Source organism: Hyaena hyaena, unplaced genomic scaffold, assembly GCF_003009895.1.
Source record: "Hyaena hyaena isolate Hyena2069 unplaced genomic scaffold, ASM300989v1 scaffold_131, whole genome shotgun sequence".
NCBI classification, from domain to species: Eukaryota; Metazoa; Chordata; class Mammalia; order Carnivora; family Hyaenidae; genus Hyaena; species Hyaena hyaena.
In genome coordinates this window covers 489,196-510,074 of record NW_024080761.1, presented here as the reverse complement: position 1 = coordinate 510,074, position 20,879 = coordinate 489,196, and the positions used below count along the sequence as shown (strand labels likewise).

Here is a 20,879-nt window from a genome sequence, read left to right as displayed (position 1 = left end):
TGATGGTCAGTTGAGGGTGACTTTTTCTGTGGTCTGGGTCCGGAGAGCAAGGCCAGGCCCCCCTCCTGGAGCAGGAGGGGCATGAAAGGGGCCCCCATGTTGGGAAGGGCTGCTGGCCGTCTTTGCCAAGGTGCTATGTATAAATAGCAGGTGGTTCAATTATTATCCTTCCCTAATCCGCAGTTTCTTAATCCTGGGCAGGTCTGTGTGTGTGTCCTGGGGAACCGTGGGTGGCAGAGCCATCTGGAAGCCCAGGCCCAGACACTGCCTCACCTCTGACCTTCAGCATCAGCTCCTGCCCCACCTTGTACCCCAGATAGATTTGGGTGATGGATTTTCCCAAGAGCCTCAGCTGGCCACCTCCATGGTCTCTGCCAGATGTGGCCTGTGGAATTAGAGACTCTCTTCCCCCTACCCCAGATATGAGGAGGACCCAAAAAACAACCTCCTCACTGGTGTCCCCATTCTGTACTCCCCTCCGTCCAGCCCCACCGTCCACCCTCCACCAGACTGGCCTTTTAAAACACATATATGGGACCTTGGTGCTTCCCTGATGAGCACCCTCCTCCAGTGATTTTCTATCTGCAGAACAAATGCCAGCTTTTTACCAAGGTCGGCGAGGCTACCCAGCTGGACCACTCTCCCCCATCTTCGCTCTTTCCCTTCTAGCCAAGGTGGCCCCAGGGCCTTTATATATGCTGTTCCCTCTTCCTGGAACAGCAAATCCCCAAACCTTCACCTTGCTGCCCCATCTGGTGGTTCTCAGAGAGAGAGCCTTATCTGAGTGAGAATATCTCTACGCCCAATGTTCTGTTGTTCACAAAGTATTTCTACTAGTCTACCTATCTGTCTCCCCACTAGCATGTTAATTCTTTGTGGACAGGGACCTTGCACGGGTCATTGCTGTTCCTCCCACACCCAAAGAAAAGAAAATGCCCTTGCACTTCAAATACTGCTCGGAACCCTGTGGGCTCCCAAGGACGGTGGCCAAACCAGTTTCCTTACTCAAGTGCTATCTAGGACTTGGGACGTGCCAGACACTTTCTGAAGTACTGTACAGACACGAATGCATCTAATTCTCACACCGGCCTTGCCAGGTCCATCTTCATGTTAGCCTCACTGCCGATGAGGAAGCTGGGGCCCGGAGATGGTAGAGTACTGTCTCGGGTGCACACTGTCACCCCAGGTGGCTGGTGGGATTATAACCCCGGCAGCCTGGCCCATACCCTCAACAGGTGTACCCTGCCTGCCTCCCTGCCCTAGCACCACACCAGGACCGGACATTCGTCAGCGAGACTGGGGTCGGGGTAGGGCTAGGGCCGCTCTGCCAAGGTCTTTAGCTTGGGAATCGGGAATTAAAATCCTGTTTTTATCCCTGGCCTTTGGGAACACAGTTTTCCCTGGAGGAAAAAGAGACAGAGACAGAGAGTGGGAAAGAGTGGCTGCTTTTTCACTAGGCGGCTCTGTCCTCTGTCTCCAGGACGCTTGCTCCTCATCTTCCCCCCTGCCTGTCATTTTCCTGGAGTCCAGGCCTTCAAGCCCCATCTCTCCCCCACACCCCTGCCTGGGCCTTCCCCACCCGCTGAATGGGCCCCCTGCCTAACACAGAGGCACCTGGCTGAGGGAGCCTAGTGCCCTGGGCGGCCCGACCCATCCCCTCTGGGTTCTCGGCCACAGCCCCCCTTCTCGCTGCCTCTCCTCCCTGCTTCCCTGCGCCTCTTTTCTAGGCAGTACTGAAGTCCTTCCTACACACACGCTATTTTTGTACCATCACTCTCTCCTTCCTCTCCCCCTTCCCCCTACATTCACTTACTTCCTGCTTTTCCTTCACCTCGGCCCAGCTCTGAAAGAACCGGGCCCCTCGGGCGCGCGCCCCCCTCCCCAGAGGGGCCTTCAGCTTTAGGGCACAGGGGCAGGGCCTCTCGGGGAGGGGCAGAAGGCAGCACCCCCTCTCCGCCCTCCCCCCCTCCTCCATCCCCACTCCCGCGCCGCCTCCAGGCGCTCGCCAGCCGGCGGGAAGCGGGGACTAACCGCGGCCGGAGTCCGGAGGCGAGGGGAGGGAGGTCGGTCGCAACTTCCCCAGTCCACCTTAAGAGGACGATGTAGCCAGCTCGCGGCGCTGACCTTAGAAAAACAAGTTTGCGCAAAGTGGAGCGGGGGCCCCGGCCTCTGGGCAGCCCCGGCGGCGCTCCCGCTGCCTCCCAGCCGTCGCCGGCGGCGCAGGTCCGAGCTCGGCGGGCGGACGGGGCTGAGAGCGGGCCGGGGAGCGCGGAGGGCACCGCGCGGGCTCCCGAGCGGGCACGTTGTTGCAGCCGGCGGCCCGTCCGGTCCCAGGCGCTCGCGGGGCGCGCCGGCGGAGGGGATCGCGGGGCCGCTCCCCGGGCCCGGCGGGGCAGCTGGGGCCGCGGCGCGGTGGGGAGGGGGCGACGCGGCGCTCCTCCTCCTCCTCCTCCCCCCCCTCCTCCCTCCCCGGGCGCGCGGCTGGCGGGCGACGTGGGGCCGAACTGCCCGAGCCCCGCAGCCTCCCCGGGCGGGCGGGAAGGAGGGAGGCGGGGAGGGCGAGCGGGAGGGGGCCGGACTGCCGGGAGGGCGGGGGCAGCGGCCGGGACTGCGGGCCCAGAGCGAGCCGAGCCGAGCCGCCGGCGCCGCGAGGAGCCCGGGCGGGGCAGGTGGGCAGCGGCGGGGGCGGCGCGGCGGGGCTCGGCGGGGCCCGGAGGGCTGCCCCTCGCCCCTGCGCGCGCGGTCCTCTCCTCTCTCCCGCGCTGGCGGCCGCGATCGGCGCGCCGCCTCGCTCACTCCTCTCCCGCTCGCTCGCTCTCCCTCTCTCTCTTTCTCTCTCTCCCCCTCTCTCCGCTTCCCCGCTCCCCCTCTCTCGCCTCTCAGCGTCTCTGGCTCTCCGCCTGGCTCCCTCGGGTCTGTTTCTCTCTCCTGCCGCCTCTCCCTGGCCGTCCCTGGCTTTATTTCTCGCGCGCTTGGGGTCTCTCCCCCTCTCCGTCTCTCGATCTCTCGGGGGGAGGGGGGGTTTCTCCGAAAATCGCGGCGGCAACGGCGGCTCCTAAGCCGCTCCAGGCGCCTGTTCCGGGGAGGGGGGGGTGGGGGGAAGCCCGGCCGGGAGGGGAGGTGGGGGGGGGAGAAGAGGGGGGAGCCTTAGTCATTTCCCCGCTCCAGCCTGCGCCCGCCCGAGCGCGCACTCACGGCCGTTCTCCCTCCTCGCTCCGCAGCCGCGGCCCATGGAGCCCGCCCGCCCGGCCCCCGGCCGCCTCGGGCCGCTGCTCTGCCTGCTGCTCGCCACGTCCTGCGTCTGGACAGGTAAGCACCCTTGCCCCCCGCCGCTGCCGCCCGCGAACTGCGGGCCCAGGCCTGCCAGAGCGCCCCTGGAAGCCTCTGGGCTCATGTCCAGCGGTAGTCAGGGAAGATATATCTGTAAGCAGGGTTACAGATGCAGAAACTGAGGCCCAGAGAGGGCCAGCCACTTGCCCAAGGTCACACAGCCAGGGATAAAACCCACTCTCCCTGGACTCTGATTGTGCCTGCGTTGTGCTGGGCACTGGGACATAGCCAGATGAGTTGGTTCATCCAGCCCCTGCCCCATCTGATGGAGGAGGCAGGCCGTCAGCCGCTTTCAGAGCTAAGTGCCCCCTGGCTTCTCTAGAAGCTCTTTCCCTGGACTTAGGCTTTCCACATGTTTGACTTCAGGGTCTGAGAGAAGGGGGTCGGGTCGGAGGGGGGGTGTCCCCCAGGTACTGCCTGGGATGGCACAGAAACAGGCTGTTGCAATTAGGGAAGAGTGAGCTCTCCCTCTGGTGCGCAGAGTAATTCAGTGTTGGTGTATGTATGAGAGAGAGAGAGGAAGGGAGGCCGCAGTAACTCTGGGGTGAGCCTCTGTGATCAACAGATCCTGATGTGAAAGCTGGTGGATTGTCCTTGTGTTTGCCAAAGCCTCTCCTCTCCCCCACCTCTCCCCCCCCACCCCACCCCCACCTTCCCCAGGCTTCCAGGCAGCTCCCTGCAGTTCAGGTGCTCTGCGGGGCTGTTACCTGTGGCTCTGAGCATGTCTTTTTGTTGGCCTACATCAAACACCTGGCTGTCTCCAGCAGGCGGGCTCTGAAGGCTATCGTGTGTGTTCGCCAAGGGGTGAGGTCACCATTCAGGAGTCCTGCTTCTTAAAGGGGTTTTGAAAAACCCTGGGTCTCCTGGGAGGGCACAGGGGGTGGAGTATCGGCCCTAAAGGAGTTGGGGTTGGGGAGAAGAATGGGGATCTTGTTTTTTGGCTCCTAGAAGCTGTGTTGTAGGGAGAGGGGTCTGCACTAGCCTCCTGGAGGAGGGAGGTAAAGATGAGCTCAGTACCCATCTCCCCCCCCCCCCCCCCCCCCCCCCCCCCCCCCCCCCCCCCCGCCTTTTGCATTTGCCTAGAGACTGGTAACCATCTGATAGCAGTGAGGAAGGGAGAACTAGAAAGAGTGGGTGGAGGGAGAAGTGGGGGTGGACAGCAGCTTCTCTCTGCCCTGCAGTTTCCCCAAAACCCCAGGAATCCACACAGGCATCCCCGCACCCCACCCTGGGTCTTCCCGTTACATTTGGGCCCTGGCTGGGTGGAAAGAAGCACGGATACATTTCATGTCTGTCTGGTGAGTGGCATCTCCGATCTGCTCCTTCCTGCCGGAGCCAGCCATTTACACCCTGCAGAAACCCTAGTTCCTGCCCCGCGTCCTTGCCTGGCCTGGCCTGGAAATGCCCAAGTGTCTCTCGCAAGTGCTTCATTTTCCTGAGATGGGAAACTGGGCCCAAGTGAATTTATAAATGTCTCTTCCAGACCCTTCTTCAACCGGGACCCTGTGGTTCCGTTTCTGGCAAATGACCGGTGACGCTGATTAACAAGTGCCTGCCTTTCGTGGGGCGCTGGCTGCCAACACCAGCACCCTTCTCGTGAGCAGATCTCCCCTTTTTGCCTATAAAAACAATCTATAAAATGGTAAAGATTAGGCAATAAAACTTCCGTTCCAATCCATTCAGCATCAATAGCCTGAAAAAGTGGGAGCAGCCGAGGGGCCAAGATTAACTTTGAAATAAATAAATCTTAGGAGGTAAAAATACATTTCTTCTCTGAGGGCGCTGGGGAAGGGGTGGGGTGTAGCTGTCATCGCGGAAGCCTCCGTGCATTCTTTGCTCTGTGTCCTACGGGCTCCTGGTCACCCTCTGAGCCCTGGCACGGAGTCACCTGGTCTGCCTGAAGGATGGGGCCCCGGGCCCCTCCCTCGGCTTCTCCCAGCATGGAAGTTATGACACAGCAGAAGAGAGGCAGGACAGAAGGGCAGGAAGGTAGGAAGAAGGCAGTTGTCCAATTTTCCAAGAAAATAGATTTGTTCGAGTGAGAAACTCAAATGTCAGGCATAGGAAGGCGGCATTAGATTGAATGACTACTAGAGTCTTGGGCAGCACTGTCAGCCCGCGAGGTGTCACGTGATTTCTGGGGTTCCACATGATCACTGTTTGCAGGGGGCTGGTCATGTGAGTTATCTGGGTTGGGGAAGGCAGGAGAAGAAGTTTCTAAAGATTGCTTTTAGCGCAAGGGCTGCCAAAGGGAAATTCTAAAAAGATGCCAGTGAAGTCACCAACCTGTGTTCTTGGAGCCAACGTGAGGCTGTTTCCTGAAACAACCTCACGGAGGGAGATTTGGAGCCTGGGAACAGGGCAAGGGGCTCGGGGACAGCCAGGCAGCCTGACTTCACAGCAGCCCCTGGCCCAGAACCTTCAGGGTCCCTGCCTTGGGCCCCCCCCCCCAAGGTCACCGGACCTCCGAGCCCCCTCCCGGGGAGACCTGGGTGAGCTCCCTCTCACTCCTCACTCTGGCCTGGAGAAGGCCAGGCCAGGCTGGGGTTCAGGTGTTGGAGGACAGCTGGGCCCTCTGGTGACTTTCTGATTCCTTGGCAGAGGGGGACATCTTGGTGTCTCCTATGTACTTTCCTAAGTGGTGAAGTTAATCTCACTTCCTCTTTCAAAAACAGAGAGGGGGCGGCAGGCACTGTGGCCCCAATGGGCTCAGGCCGTTGGAAGTTTCTTCAAAGCCATGGTGTTCTCTGGGTACTTTCTGGCCATTAATGATTCCTTTACCTATTCCCTGGAGACCTCTGGTGTGACTCATTCCTGTACCCATCCTCACTCAGCACCTCTGAAGTCATGATTGGAGCCACGTGTTTGAGAGAAGGGAGGAGAACCCATGTTCTTTGAAAGTTAGCCGTGACCCAGACTGTGTGCTGAGTGCCTGTCTGCGCTGTCTTACCCATCAGCAAAGCCAAGCCCAGGGTGGCTGCTGGCCCCATTTTGCAGATGAGGAAAATCGAGTCCCAAACTGGAGAAGTGACTTGTCCAAGGAGTAAGCGGTAGGGAGCTGGGAGTGTGAGTCTAGTCCTCCGGGCTGAGTCAGCCTATGAGGGGAGAAGTTGACCAACTCCATCAGGGTGGCTTAGTCCAGGCTGGAGGGAGGGAGAGGAGCCCCCACTCTGGGCTTCAGTGGAGGTCTGTGAAGGGTTCCTTATGGGCCAGGCGTCCTTAACTGAGTCACGGTCACTTCTCAGAAGGCATGCTGAGCGTGGAAACACCCAGAGACAGGCCTTCGCAAGTGACAGCTCACGGGAGGGACATGGCTTGCACCAGAGCCCCCCATCTGGGCTGCTGCGCTCTGGAGCCCCCAAAGCTGGAGTCTTCCTCCTTACATTTTCCTGGTGCCCTTTGCGGCAGATGGAGAGGGGGTGTGTGAGAGGAAGGGAGTCTAAAACTGTTGTGTGCGGAGCCCACACACGCTCGCTTGCTGCTTTCAATGGCTCCGTGCGACAGGTTATTTTCTTATTTGTAGAGCCTTGGACTGATGGAAGGTTCTCCCCCACCCCCTCCGTCTTTTTCAAATGTGCTCAGATTTCGGGCCTGTCAACACAACGCAGATCATGTCACTCCCCGCCTTAAAACTGTTGAGTGGGTCCAAGTTTTCTCCAAAGAAAAAAAATGTTTGAAAGGAAAGAAGTGTGTGACAGTGCTGGGCTCCCTCCCTGACGGGCCTGATTTCTCAGCCACATGTTTTCCAAAGCGCTGACCCCAGAGACTGCATGGGAGTCACGCTCCGTCCCTGCAGACCGCAGCTTTCCTGGCCACCCAAGCACGTTAGCACCTAAGACCTGAGGAGTTGTAGATTCCCAAGTTGGACCCTGTTTACTCCAGCGTTCCCCAAACATATGAACACGAGGCGGTTGGCTTGTGTACCGCTCGTTAACATGCGGCCGCACCCAGTTCGGGGAAATGCTTTCCTACACATCCATGCCCTCAGCTAAACTCGCTCGTCTCCGCGCCTTTGCTTACGCTGTTCCCGCCATCAGAGATGCCCTTCCCTGTACCTCCTGATCTTCCTATGTCCAAATCCGATTCCTCCCTCAGTCTGTGCTGGCCTCATGATCCACGGGAGCTCCTCCTTCTCTGAACCTCAACTCCCTCACCCCCCCCCCCCAGATTCTATCTGTCCCTAATGGAGGCTACTTGTTGCTTTCTCCTTGTTTTAGCGCCTCCTGCATACGGGGGTTAACACTTGCATGGCATGGTGGTTCTGCGTCGGTAGCAAGCAGAGGCTGGTGCTCAGTCGCGGGCTTGGAGCCAGAGCCCTGGGTGTGAATCCCAGATCCACCGCATCCTGGGCAATTTACTGCCGTCTATGGCTCCGTTCCCGCATCCGTAAAACAGAAATGATGTCCTCAGCTCTGTCTCAAGGGTTAAGTCAGTCCGTGCACGGCTAATGCTTGAAGCTGTGCGTGGCGTGTAGGGAGCGCTCAGCGTATGGGAGCCAGCCTCGTGGCCATCATGGTTGTGTTCTGCGTGGATTTCCTCACCTACAAAAGCGGGACTAACTTTTGCAAAGTACCTAGCTTCTTGCACACGGTGGGTGCAGAAAACAAAAGCTTTCACGGGGGGCGAATGCCGTTCAGTCTGGGGTTGGCTTTTTTTATTTTTTTTCCTGCAGCTTTTGTGCCGTCGGGGGAATGGACAACTTGAGCAGAAACCCAGGCGAGTGTGATTTAATTGTCTGTTTCTGGGATTGAGGCTGTGTGGCCGCAGGCTGCCTCTAGGTGTCTCTGTCTGGATCCACAGGTTTGGAATTGTGCATTTCCAGATCCGGACAGCCACGGGAAGCCTGGGGAAGTGGTTAGTGGCCTCACTGAGCGCCTCGCTCTGCGGCCCAGAGTGAGCAGGACTTGTGGGCTCACACAGCAGATCCACCGCTAGGCCTGGGTGGGACGCCAAGCGCCCTGTGATCCAGGCCAAGGCTTTTTAAAAACTGGGCTGTGCTGGAAGTTTCCATCGTTAAAGCCAGAAATCTGACAGGATCCCGAATTCCGTGGAAAAATACTAAAGTAATAATAATGGGAGCCATTGTTTTGCAGCTGCTTGCTGGGCTCAGCACTTGGCGTGTGTGATCCCAGCGGTACTGACAGTTAACTCGGGAAGTGTGTGCAGTTATCCGGGCCATTCGACCCAGGGGGAAATGGGGCTCAGAGAGGTCGAGCAACTTGCCCAAGACCACACAGTAAGTGGCAGAGTCGGGATGACACCCCAGAGCCCTACTGCTAGGTAGATGTTACTCAGCCTTGTTGGACAGGCAGGGAAACTGAGGCCCAGGGGCAGTGGCACCCAGCCCGCTTGGTGCCCCTCTCCTATTTCTCTCAATCAGAGTATTACCCCAGGAGGCCGAGGTGGTGCGTGTTCCCAAGATGAGTTTCCGTCCCACAGTGGAGACGGAAGCATCTATTTTCCCAGCTGACACCGCTTTCCTGTTAACGTGGGCATTGCTGGGCAAGGTCTACTGACGGAGCCGTCGGCAGGAAGGGTTTTCCTGGCTGGCCAGGTGCCTCTCCAGGCCCTCAGTCCAGAGAGATGCAGAACAGCCGAGGTGGAAGTCAGACTCGATACAGATCAGCTCTTTGTTTCTGTGAGATTTCCTGGCACATCCATTTGGGGGCGCAGGGTGTTAGATGGCCGCAGATTGGTGCCAGGAGCCATCAGAGGGGATCCGAGGGAGACCGGAGCCAGGAGTGAGCAGTGAGCCTCAGGCTGGAGGGCTGGCCAGCGCAGTGGGTGCCGATGCCAGGCCCGACTCGGTTGCCACCACTCTTGAGAGCTGATGCGTCCTGCAGAAATGGAAGCCCACGGTGGAAGGAAATAGTGTGCTGTGTGCTAGGGCTCAGCTGAGCCTCGAGTCCTTAGCTTTTTAACTTGGGAAATTTCAAACATACCCAAAATGGGAAGGAGGGATGCCTCCTGGCTTCAACACTGATCCGTCATTCCTGTCTCACCTGCGCCTCACTTACTGGGGGTGGGAGACCAGGTGGAGTTTTAGAGGACAAATGCTAGCCATCAGGTATCATTTCAGCCATTACTACTTTGATGCACATCTCTTGACGTGCTCCGCTGTCTAATGTTCATGGCATGCCAAAAGGCGGGGGGTCCTTCATCCGCATTTTACAGATAAGAAAACTGAGGCTCCCCAAAGCCAAGTTGGGCTCCTCCCACGCCTACATAGCCAGTGAGAGTTAAAGCCAGATCCTGGCTTCGGTTTACTCTTAACCGCTTTGCTATACTTGTTACAATCCTTTTAATTATAAACATACATTCAACAAATAATTTTGAGCATCTACTATGTGCCATGGTCGCTCGAGTTGCTGGGGATACGACTGTGGATAGACAAAACACCTGTTCTCATGGAGGTGATGTCCCCGTGAAGAAGAAAAATAGACCCAAGTCAATATTGCATGGGTAGAGACAGGCGTTATAAAGAATGTAAAGTAGGGCAAGGGAACGGAAAATCGAGTAGGGACAGAAGGAAGGCCTCTCTGAGGAGCAGAGGTCCGAATAAAACTAAGGGAGCAGCCGTGGGAATATCAGGAGAGTGAGCTGCACAGAAGGAATAGCAAGTGCAAAGGCCCTGAGGTTGGAATGAGTTTCCTGTGTTCCAGGAATAGCAAGGAGTCCAGTGAGGCTGGAGCAAAGGGAGACAGGCAGTGTGGCAATTGGGAGAGGTCAGGGCCAGACCAAATGGGATCTGGTTCATTGACCACCTTGACATTGAACGTGTCAGGCCATGTGATAGGATCATTACTCTATGCATCACTTCATTGAGTTCTCACTATGGTTCTGTGAGATGGGAACTATTATTATACCTAAGGAACAAATGAAGAAATTGAGATGCAGAGAGGTGCAGTGACTTCCCCAAGGTCACACAGCTTGTAAGTGCAGAGCTAGGACTTGAGGCCAGGCCCTCAGTGCTTACCTGCTTCCGCTCCTGCCCCCACCAGTCTTGTCGCCCAGAGCAGCTAGGTGAATCAAATGCCTTTTGTCCCTGCTCCAAACTTTGAATAAAATCAAACCCTTACCATGATCCATGGGGCATCGCATTTTCCGGGCCACATCTGTCTTGTGACCTCATCTCATGTCACACTCTCCTTTTTCTGTGGGCTTCAGCCACAGCAGCCTGCTTTCCTGCCCCAGGACCTTTGTACATGGATCTCTCTCCTACGGGGATACCTTCCCTTGTTTTGCTTCCTTCAGGTTTCAGCTATAATCTTGCCTCCTCAGAGATGCCTTTCCCAACCACCCCATTCTAAAAGCAGTTCCCCCCTTCTTAATCTCTATCATGGCAACAAATTTGTTTCCAGGCCCTCCTAGCCATTTCTGTATGCGTGTCACTATTTCAGCCATGTCTCCCCCCACTAGAGTGTAAGCTACATGAAAGTAGAGACTGTGTCTGCCTTACTCACTGCTGGGCCCCTGGGACCTTAGCACAGGAGCTGGCCGTGGGAGGCGGGTTAATACATATGGCTGAATGAAGAAGCAGGTGGATACTAAGATCCCTATTTTTGGGAGAAGGCTCAGAGCCCTGAGGTCACACAGGCCGTCACCCTGGCCTGGAAGCGGAGTTGTGCCCTCACCACCACACAGTCCCACTTCTATGTCTGCTCCACAACTGCGCCACAAATCCCCGCCCGTCTTGCCGTCCTAGGGACCCCTAAAACATCAAGAAGCTCACCCTCTGCCAGCTGGGGTGGGGGGAGGCAGCCAAGAGACCCCAGAGTTGGTACTTACGATTCTGGCTTTCCAGAACTGCTTGCCCTGGCGTAGACGCTGTGATGCAAGAGCTGGCAAACCAGGAAGCGTGATGCAGTTAGTGTCTCCTGTTTCGCGGCCGGGTGTCATTTGGAGCGCCCAGCCTGGGGTCAGCATCTCCCAAAGAGGCATTCATTGCGTGAAGCCGCCTGGGTCAAGGGTGAGGATGCAGGTGGGAGTCGGAGTGCGCGGCAGCCCCAGGACTTGGCCAAACAGCCGTACCTCCCTGAGCTTCAGTCTTGTCACCTGTGAAATGGGAGCAGTGACAGCCCTGTCTTGCTGGGTTCCTGTGGAGGTTTGGTGGAGCCTTGAGTGCTCCCGGTCATGTCGGTGCTTGAAGCTTTCCAGCCATTGTTACCATTACCATTCCTGCTGCACGGACAGCCACCAGTCCTGGCATGGTTTGGGGCCGGAAAGAGCCAGTGGTGCCTCCGCTCTGTCCTGTACCAGCAGGATGACTTGAGACCCACTACGCTGCCCCCGTCAGCCTCAGTTTCTCCTTCTGGGGAGTGGAGGCTCACCTCGGCTGGTCTCCTGCAGGCTCCTGCGAGCCCAGATGCCCCTCTTGCCCTTCGCCTTGATGATGTCCTCGGGCCCCTCTCTAGCAGGACGGGCGGTAGAATGGGCGCCCGCTCCAGGGCACCTGCCTGAGTTTGAATCCAACACATGGCACTTACTCTGTAAGCAGGTGTTCTGAGCCTCAGTTTCTCCACCTGCAAAATGGAAACTCTGCCGCTGGTCCCTCTCGCCTGGGGACTGTCGAGGGTTAAGGGAAGCAAGAGCTGCGGAAAGTGCTTTGTGAGCTGCAAAGAGCGCTATAAAAGGCATCAGTGAATAGTGTCAGCGTGGGGAAAAACCTCATCCAGGGACTGTCTGCTGTCGGCAGCAGAGTGTGCCGAAACCTCGGCAAATGCCGTTTAATAAATGCGTGTCGCTTTTAAGGGGGCCTTTATCTCGGCTGGAGAAATGTGTGCACGTCCTTGGCAGCCTGAGACTCCAGAAGCCTGAGCTGGAGGGGACCCTGTCGTGGCTGGGAGAAGCGATCGATTGAACACAAGCTCTGGGAGCAGATGTCTGAGCCCTGCCTCTGCCCCTTCTCTGCCTCGCAGGGTTCTGGCTTCCTCACCTGGAGGAAAGGGGGGGGGCGGACAACAGCCTCACCGGGCTGTCCTGACAATTTAGTGAGGGCTTCCCATTGTCTGACCTCACACACACATTGTACCCGTGGGGGCACGGCCAGGTGGTGCCCGGAACATGCCCAGGGGCCATGGTTGGAAGGATGCCCCCTGGGTTCTCGGCCTTTCCAGGCCCCACCTTTGGGCCTCAGTTTCTCCCTCTGCCAAATGGGAAGGTCCTTGGGTCATCGAGGCACCAAGTATAGTGGATGGCAGGGCTGTGGCCCCTCTGTGCTCTCTCAGCCTCACCTGGTCCACCCCAGCCGGGTAAATACAAAGGGTGTTTAGAGCACGTATATTGATAATTCTTTCCCTGCTGCTTTGCAAACAGGGCGACACTGCAAGCCTATTGCTTTGTCACCTGCCCGTCCCTTCTACACCCAGCAAACACTCCCTGAGACCTTCGGCCCTCCCCTCCCCCAGGCCCTCTAGTCAGCAGTAGGCCCAGCCTGCTCACAGGTACAGCAGGGAGTAGTGCCATGCATGTGCCGAGGCAGAGATGATTCTGTGCTGGAGAGAATCCTTTGCTTCTCAGGCTTAAAGCTGTGGTCACCCACCATCCCCTCCATCCTAAAAGATCGGCTGCCCAGTAATAGCTGCCCAACGTGGAGTGCCTTCTGTCTGCCAGGCACAGTGCTGAGCTCTTCGCACGTTAGCCTGTTTCATCCTACAGCAACCCTAGTGTTATTATTATCATCATCATCATCATCCACCTTCTGCAGATGGGAAACCACAGGTCAAGAGGGGTTAAGACATTTCTTGGGGTCTCGTATGTGGCTGAGTTAGAATCTAAGCCAGAACAGGCATTCAGCAAACACCAGGCACTGGCATAAACCTGGAAGATACAGCAGGGACCAAGAATAAGTCTCTGCTCTCAAAGAGCTGATAAAGAAGTCTAGGGTAGGGTGATGGCACTAATGAAATTGACAGATACCTATGTAATGCATCCAGTGGTGGGTGATATGTAGGAATATAAACAGACCAAGGGACACTGAAGGGGGTAGTATTTCATACGGAGTGGCCAGGGAAGGCCTCTCAGGTAAGCCTGAAGGAGGTAAAAGAGTCAGAGTGTAGGTACCTAAGGGATGAGAGTACCGGGCAGAGGCAATGGCAAGTGCAAAGGCCCTGAGGTGAGCCTGGCATGACTGAGAGCCAGCGGTAGGCCCCTGGCGGCCACCAGAAGGATTCTGTGAAGGCTGCCAGAGGATTTTGAACAAAGGAGGGATGTTAGCTGGCTTAGGTTGTAAAGGCTCCTCTGGCTGCAAGGGGAGCGTGTATTATAGCAATACAACTAAGGAGACCAGTTTGCATCCAGGTAAGGGAAGGTGGTGCAGGAAAGTGGCCCAAAGGGAACCGAGTCTGGCTGGATCTCGGCAGGAGGGCTGGCGGGGTCGGCTGGTAGTTGTGCTGCAAGGACGTGGCGGGGAGGGATTCAGTTCTCAGTCCAGTACTTCCAACCACTACCATCTGACCTTGGGGAGAGAGACAGTGGTACCCCATTGTTTACAGGGGAGAAGGCGGAGGCTTAGGGAAGAGGGACTTTGCCAAGTCATCCCTCCAGGGGCGAGACATACGGGTCTTCTGGCCCCACAGCCCAAGCTTTAGATTGTTGGCATCCTGCGAGTTTCCCTGCTCCGTGGGGGGAGGAGGGGCTGCCAAGGTCTAGACTCTCCCTGGGGCTAGGGATGAGGCTCAGTACCCAGTGCTCAGAGTTGCCTGGAGTGGGGGTGGAGGGGAGAGCACCCCCATTTTATTTACAAGGCCATGTGCACCCCATGTGTGGCAGCTCCAGTGGGGCTGGTAGGGTCCCCCGTGGCATGGGGGGGGGTCTGCCAGATGGCTTCGCCCAGCGGTGCCAGTAGATTGCACCGGTAATGGTCTTGCTGTTCAGATGACGACTGAAGCCATCCTTTTTTTTTTTTTAATGTTTTATTTATTTTTGAGATAGAGATAGAGACAGTGTGAGCAGGGGAGGGTCAGAGAGAGAGGGAGACACAGAATCTGAAGCAGGCTCCAGGCTCTGAGCTGGCTGTCAGTACAGAGCCCGATGCGGGGTTCGAACCCATGAACCGCGAGATCATGATCTGAGCCGAAGTCGGATGCTCAACTGACTGAGCCACCCAGGCGCCGCTTAAGCCATCCTTTAAGGTGCCAGGTTAGCCCAGTCCAGGCTAGACCAGTCCCGGCTTGCGCATGGCCGACGAGCACAACCTGCCGACTCTGCCGTGGTCCCCTTTCCCCTCCTCTGCGCCTTTGCTCCTGCGGATCCCCTTTCTGGAAGGCTTTCCCTTCTCCCCGGCCTCCGTCAGCCTTCACCACCCAGCTCAGGAGCCTCCGCCTCCTGCGGGCCTTCCCACATCCCACCCCTCTCCCAAGACCCCATCCCCAAAACCCTTTTCCACCCGATTCTCTGCGGGTGGTCATGGCCCGTGTCCAGGACTCTGCCCCACACGGACAGGGCCCCATCTTCCTCAGCTTTGTGTCCTGCAGCTTCTAGGACTGGGCCTGGCAGCCGAGTGCGGTTCGAGAGGGCACAGGTGAGTCGAGCCCTGAGCTCCCCTCTCTAACGGCAGGGCCCACAGCTGTCCCCCCAAGGCCCCTGTGGGTCAGCCCCTTCCCCTGGGGGGCTGTCGGCTCCCTGCCCCGGGGCACGAGTTCGGGGCTGGTCTCTTCACCACCTCGGGCCAGTGCAGAGTCAGCAGGTGCTCAGTACAGGTGCGAGTGCCCGGTCAAGGGCAGTGCCCTGGGCCCAGCAGCTAATGGCAGATGTGAGGGGAGCGGCCCTCCTGCCCTGTCTCTGGCACCTGCACACAGGGCCGTGGACACACGTGTCAGGCGGACAGCAGTCCCCACGCACACTGTCGTCCCTGCTTCCAGCACTCTGCCTCTGCACATGCTCACGTTCACACTCGTGTGTGCACTGCTCCCGCCACCTTCATGCCCCCCCCCCACTCTCTCGAGGGTGCACATACACAAGCACATGCCCATGTGCACGCCCCAGTCCTGTGGCCCCCGCCTGCACGCACATCCCCACGCACCCCTCCCCGACACCTGTGCCCCCCGCCTGCACGCACATCCCCACGCACCCCTCCCCGACACCTGTGCCCCTAGCCTGGACGCACATCCACACCCACCCCTCCCCGACATCTGGTCACACGCACCGGGGCCACCTGCGATTCAGATATGCTCCCGCACACAGGTCACACCCCCCCATCCCATTTCTCACACTCCTGAGCAGCACTGCGGCACTCTCCTACACACATGCATCGTCCCCTGCACAGGCTTGCCATGTGCATGCCCCCGTGGGCCCACGCATGCGTGTGAGTATGAGTGCTTTTGCTGTGCACATAAGTGCACGCCCCATATCAGCTTGGTCACTCCTGCGTGCACACTCTCACACATCCCGTAAATCATAACCCAGAAGATACCCAGAGGCAGCACCCGGCAAGGTGTGTGTGTGGCATCACAAACCCGCAGCCGCCCCAGAGCCGGCCGGTGACAATCACGGTCAGGGAAGGGCTCGCTACCCCGGTGTTACTTGGGCCTTAGCGGGGTACTTAGCCAGAGCTCTGGCCATAGCCTCCCAGGCCCCTGGGCCCCTTGAGTTTGTGGAAACCCGCTTCCAGGAGATGCACCAGTCCCTGCATTAGCGGCAGGGAGCACCCGTCCGGGCAAAGCCTGTCCCTGGGAGAGGCGCCTCCCAGCCCGGGTGTCTGCCCGACGACGTAGGCTGCCTGTGGAATCACACCCAGGGATCTGTGTCTCCCTCCCTGCCTCCCTCCGGCAAGTTTCAGTTCTACGTGGACTTGTTTCTTCCATTAGAAAGCATCCATTCTTATTTTTTCACTTCTGGTGAACTTTGTTTCCATCTTTTCTGAATCTCCAAAGCCACAGATGAATGTTGTAAAAAAAAAAAAAAAAAAAATCAGATCTATTTTTCCGAGCTTGACCGTCGGTTCTCCGCCCCCATCCCGTGGCATCCCTCACACCTTCCCGCGTCGCATTTGTAGGACGACGGGGGGGGGGGGGGGGCAGGGGGCAGCAGGCCCCTGGGAGGGGGCGGGAGTGGGGGCCAGAGAGGCCGGCGGGAGCCACTTGTCTGAAGGGCCGGGGTTCATTCCAAATGTAATCATCTGACTTATCTCTTTAAAGTGTGTCTTCTCCACTTGTGTGCGGACTCAGTGAGCCCAGAGACTTTGCACAGCCCTTAGCTCAGGGCCTGGTACACAGTAGGCTCCGGTCATTCATCACTGGCCAGCGCTGTGCTGTGAGCCCCCCACGCCCTGTGGGTACCGAGTCCCTCCCGTAACAAACACACGGGGCCGCTAGTACCCACTGTGCAGACTGCTCCTGTTAGAAAACTTACAGGTTTTCTTTCATTACTTTATTTTTTTTTTCCAAAAGAAGTAAATGTTCACTGAAGAAACAGATTTCAATATATTGTCAACTAGAAAGTGAAAAGGAAAATATGCCAACCCCTGGCCTCATTTCCCAGACGTAAGTCATTTTCCTCAGCATCATGGAGTTTCACCTTGTGGACCCTTTTCTCTGGACATTCCGTTGGTCAGTCACTATCAGCAGAGGTTTTTTTTAATGTTTATTTATTTATTTTGAGAGAGAGAGAGAGAGAGAGAGAGAGAGAGAGCATGACCAGGGGAGGGGCAGAGAGAGAGAGAGGGAGAGAGAGAAAGAATCCCAAGCAGGCATTGTGCTACCAGCACAGAGCCGGACACAGGGCTCGAACCCACAAGCTGTGAGATCACGATCTGAGCTGAAATCAAGAGTCGGACGCTTAACCGACTCAGCCACCCAGGCGCCCCTCTGCAGATATTAACCGAGCATCTAGTCTGTGCTAAGCGCTATATCAAGAGCTGGGGGTGAATAGTATGGAAGGGAGGAATAGATGGTATGGAGTAGATGGAAGGGAGGTCCATCTAAACAATAAATGTGTATGTAACATGACAAACATATATGTATTACATGTGTAGGTTTTTCCTATTACAAAATAGACTACTATAAGTATTTAATATTCATCTAGTTTAGGAAAGTTGAAAAAATGCCCAAAATAGAAGGAAAAACCCTTGTTTTAGATTCATGATCCAAAGAGGGTTGCCTTTTATAGCCTTGTATAATATACCTTGCTGTTGTTTATTTAAATGTAGTTTTATTTTATTTTACAAAGTCATCATTATACTGAAAGCATAGTTTTTCCTGCTTTTTTATTGCCCAAGTCATGCGAATAGAAAGCATAAAAGCCAAGTCCCTTGTAAATCTACTACAGAATTAACCACTGCTAACCTTTAACTTAGAAGTCTGAGAGCTCACTGAATAGGTTACTTAGTAACTGACTCTGATCCCATATTTTTGCATTGATAATTGTAATTCTACACCATCATTTTAAAAAATGTTATTTATTTATTTTGAGAGAGAGAGAGAATGAGTAGGGAAGGGGCAGAGAGAGAGGGAAAAAGAATCCCAAGCAGGCTCCGTGTCTAGTACAGAGCCTGATGCAGGACTAGATCTCCCGAACTGTGAGATCATGACCTGAGCTGAAATCAAGAGTCAGACCCTTAACTGACTGAGCCACCCAGGCACCCCCAAACCATCATTTTTTTAATGATTTTATTTTTTTTAATAATCTCTATACCCAGAGTGAGGCTCGAACTCATAACCCCAAAATCAAGGGTCGCATTCTCCACTGACTGAGCCAGCCAGGCCCCTCTAGATCATCATTTTTAGTGGCTGTAGACTTGATCATCATGTGATTTCACCATCACGGGATCAATCGGTCTCCTTCTCCTGGGCATTAGACGAGTTCTGATTTTTCATTTTTATAAGAACCCTTGAGTGATGAAAGTAACATGTTCACTCATATTCTTAGTTATCTGAGTATGATTTTACATCATTTTATTTACTCATAGTTTAACTGTTTTATTCACTCATAGTGCAGTTCCCTTTGACGGGATTCTATGAGATTATTATTGTGTTCTTATACTTTTTCGTTTTCCTTAAATGTTTTGCAATGAACAGATTTTATTTGCATCATCACAATATCATTTAAAACTATGCCACGTTGGGGCGCCTGGGTGGCTTAGTCGGTTAAGCGTCCGACTTTCGCTTAGGTCATGATCTCACGGTTCGTGGGTTCGAGCCCCGCGTCGGGCTCTGTGCTGACAGCCAGCTCAGAGCCTGAAGCCTATTTCAGAGTCTGTGTCTCCCTCTCTCTGTGACCCTCCCCTGCTCACGCTGTCTCTCTCTCTCTCTCTCTCTCTCTCCTAGAAATAAATAAAAATATAAAAAAAAAACAAAAACAAAAAAACTATGCCACGCAAAAATGACCAGATTACCAGTTTTCTTGGCAATGGCTTTTCATGCCTCCCCATAACTCCATGTAGGAGACAGGCCGTAATTCACTTAACCATCCCTTTCATTGGCTGTTTGGGTTTTCCCCCAACCTTTTCAAGCTCGTCAGGTGGGAACCCCACACCATGTCTGGGGTTACGTCCTGATGGAACAGCCCCACAAAGGCTGGGGAACAGCTTTCACACCTCTGGTACTTCCTGCCTGACTGCTTCCCAGAGAGGATGCTCCAATTTCCACCCCCACCAGCAGCGTGCGAGAAGGCCTGCTCGGCCGCCCTCCCCTTCCCGAGGCGACTCAGGCCCCTGGCCGGTGGACCTCCCTGCCAGGAGGGCAGCAGAGAGCCAGAAATGGTTTTGTCCGCGATGCCGGCCTCGTGACCCCCAGCCCAGAACCGCAGGGGTGATTTTTAACAAGCCCAGTTCCCAGAACAGAACCTGCAGAGAAAAAGAAAAGCAAGCAAGCGAGAAAAAACCCTCTCTGCTGGAAAAAACACACACATACACAGATTAAAATAATATTTGGCACTTACGTCGCACTTTTAAAATTCTTCAAACGCTTTATAAACACTAGCTAATTAATTAAGCTGCCTAAATCTGGCTGCAGTTGGTAGAGAGCTCAAGAGAAGCTAAAAAAAAAAAAAAAAAAAGAGTAGAGGGGAGGGCCCAGCCCTACCCAACTCCAGATTTTATTGTCGCCTGCCCAGGGTGTGATTACAGGCCTCCGGCTGCACCCCAGGAATAGCCCTGCTCCAACACGTTGTGCGCCTGATGCTACAGCCCGTCTCTGCTCGCGTCGCTCCCCTCCCCAGCTGCTGACTCACAGCCCTGCGCGGTGTTATTGATAAGGATAATAATAACTGGCATCTATTCTGTGCGCCCGGGGCGCGGTCCCAGGCCCCTGGCTCGCTCGCCCCGGCTCCTGGCTATGCCCATAGCAGCTCCGTTTGACACACGAGCGAGTGAAATCCCGCCTTCCTTCACAGGTGTATTCATTCGACGTGCAGTTATCCGGGCCCCCCGTGCGTGCCGGATGTTGTTCCCAGGGGTTGCAAACAGCTCCTTGAGGATGTGACATCCTGGCTGGGGGTAGGGGGACCCCACGACCAAGTAGGTAAATGTTATGTCAGTGGTGATGATGGGAACAGAACCAGAGTTTACCTGGCACCTACGAGGCTGCACTCACGTCCCGCTGGGCCCCGGTCCTGGTGACCGGCCTAGGGGTGGACGCGGTACCCCACCCTGTGTGTCCCCCCCAACCCGCGTTTCCAGCTCCTCCAGCGCCCCCTGCTGGATCGCAGACCCGTTGGCGGTGTTCCTGGCCGCGTGCTGCTCCTGCCTGGGATGCCTGGGACGGGTCGGGGCTGCTGGCCGCCTCTGGGGGCCTCTCTGAGTGCCCGTCACGCACCTGGCCGCCAGCTCCGCCCGAGCCCCTGCCCCCTGTGGACTCTAGTTTCCTGCCTGCACAGTGCGGGGCAGGCCGCCCTCCGGCTGCTGCTCTCAATCTCTGGCACCTGCTGGGAGAACCGGGTGACCCCTAGCCGGGAGTCAGGGCTGGGACGATGGGCCCAGGGGGCTGAGAGGCCTGTGCAGAGGCCCTGGACTCACAAAAGGGCGAGGGCAGCCTGGAGTCCATGGGCCTCCCTGCTTTGGGTGCCGCGCCCCTGCCGGAGGGTGGTGCCAGGCCACGGCGGGTGGGCGGACCCTCAGGTCTCTCTCCTGCCCAGCCAGAGCTGAAGGGGCTGCTCAGGGCATCGGCTGCACCTTGTCTGGGGTACAAGGCAAAGAAGTGGCCTAGGACAGGTGTCAGGATGGGGCAAGGTCACACCGCAGGTCGGCGAGTGACCCGGAGACACGTGGCCCCTCGGCACCTACACCAGGCTGCCACCACTCCGTGTCTGCATTTCTTGTTCTCTCCTCCCCCTCTCTGGCTCCCTCTCTCACTGTCCCTGGCCCTGTCTCTCTTCTTTGGCCTGTATCTCTGTCCTTCCTCTCTGTCTCCCCATCTCTGTGTTTCTCCAAGGGCTTATTATGGGTCCTCTCTCTTCCACCCCCACCTTGCTCCATACCAGGCCCAGGCTGTGACCTGAGTGTCTCAGCGACTTCTCTTGCCATTTCACAATGCCTGGTACCTTCCAGGCTGTGTCTCCCCCACCCCCCACCGTGTCTTCTGCCCAGAGTCTCTGTCCTCTGCCCCACTGCTCTC

At 56.3% G+C, this 20,879-nt stretch overlaps 1 protein-coding gene across 1 annotated transcript in view; it reads left to right on the top strand.

Annotated features, from left to right (window-relative positions):
* The first annotated feature begins 2,056 nt into the window (after nt 1-2,056).
* The window catches only part of LOC120235370 (tyrosine-protein phosphatase non-receptor type substrate 1-like), a 41,945-nt gene continuing 23,122 nt past the window's right edge, over nt 2,057-20,879 (top strand). Inside the window, exons 1-2 of the mRNA XM_039237673.1 lie at nt 2,057-2,223; nt 3,222-3,309. Of these exons, the coding sequence (XP_039093604.1) occupies nt 3,231-3,309 (79 nt within the window). The 5' untranslated portion in view covers nt 2,057-2,223; nt 3,222-3,230. The remainder of the gene's footprint in view (nt 2,224-3,221; nt 3,310-20,879) is intronic.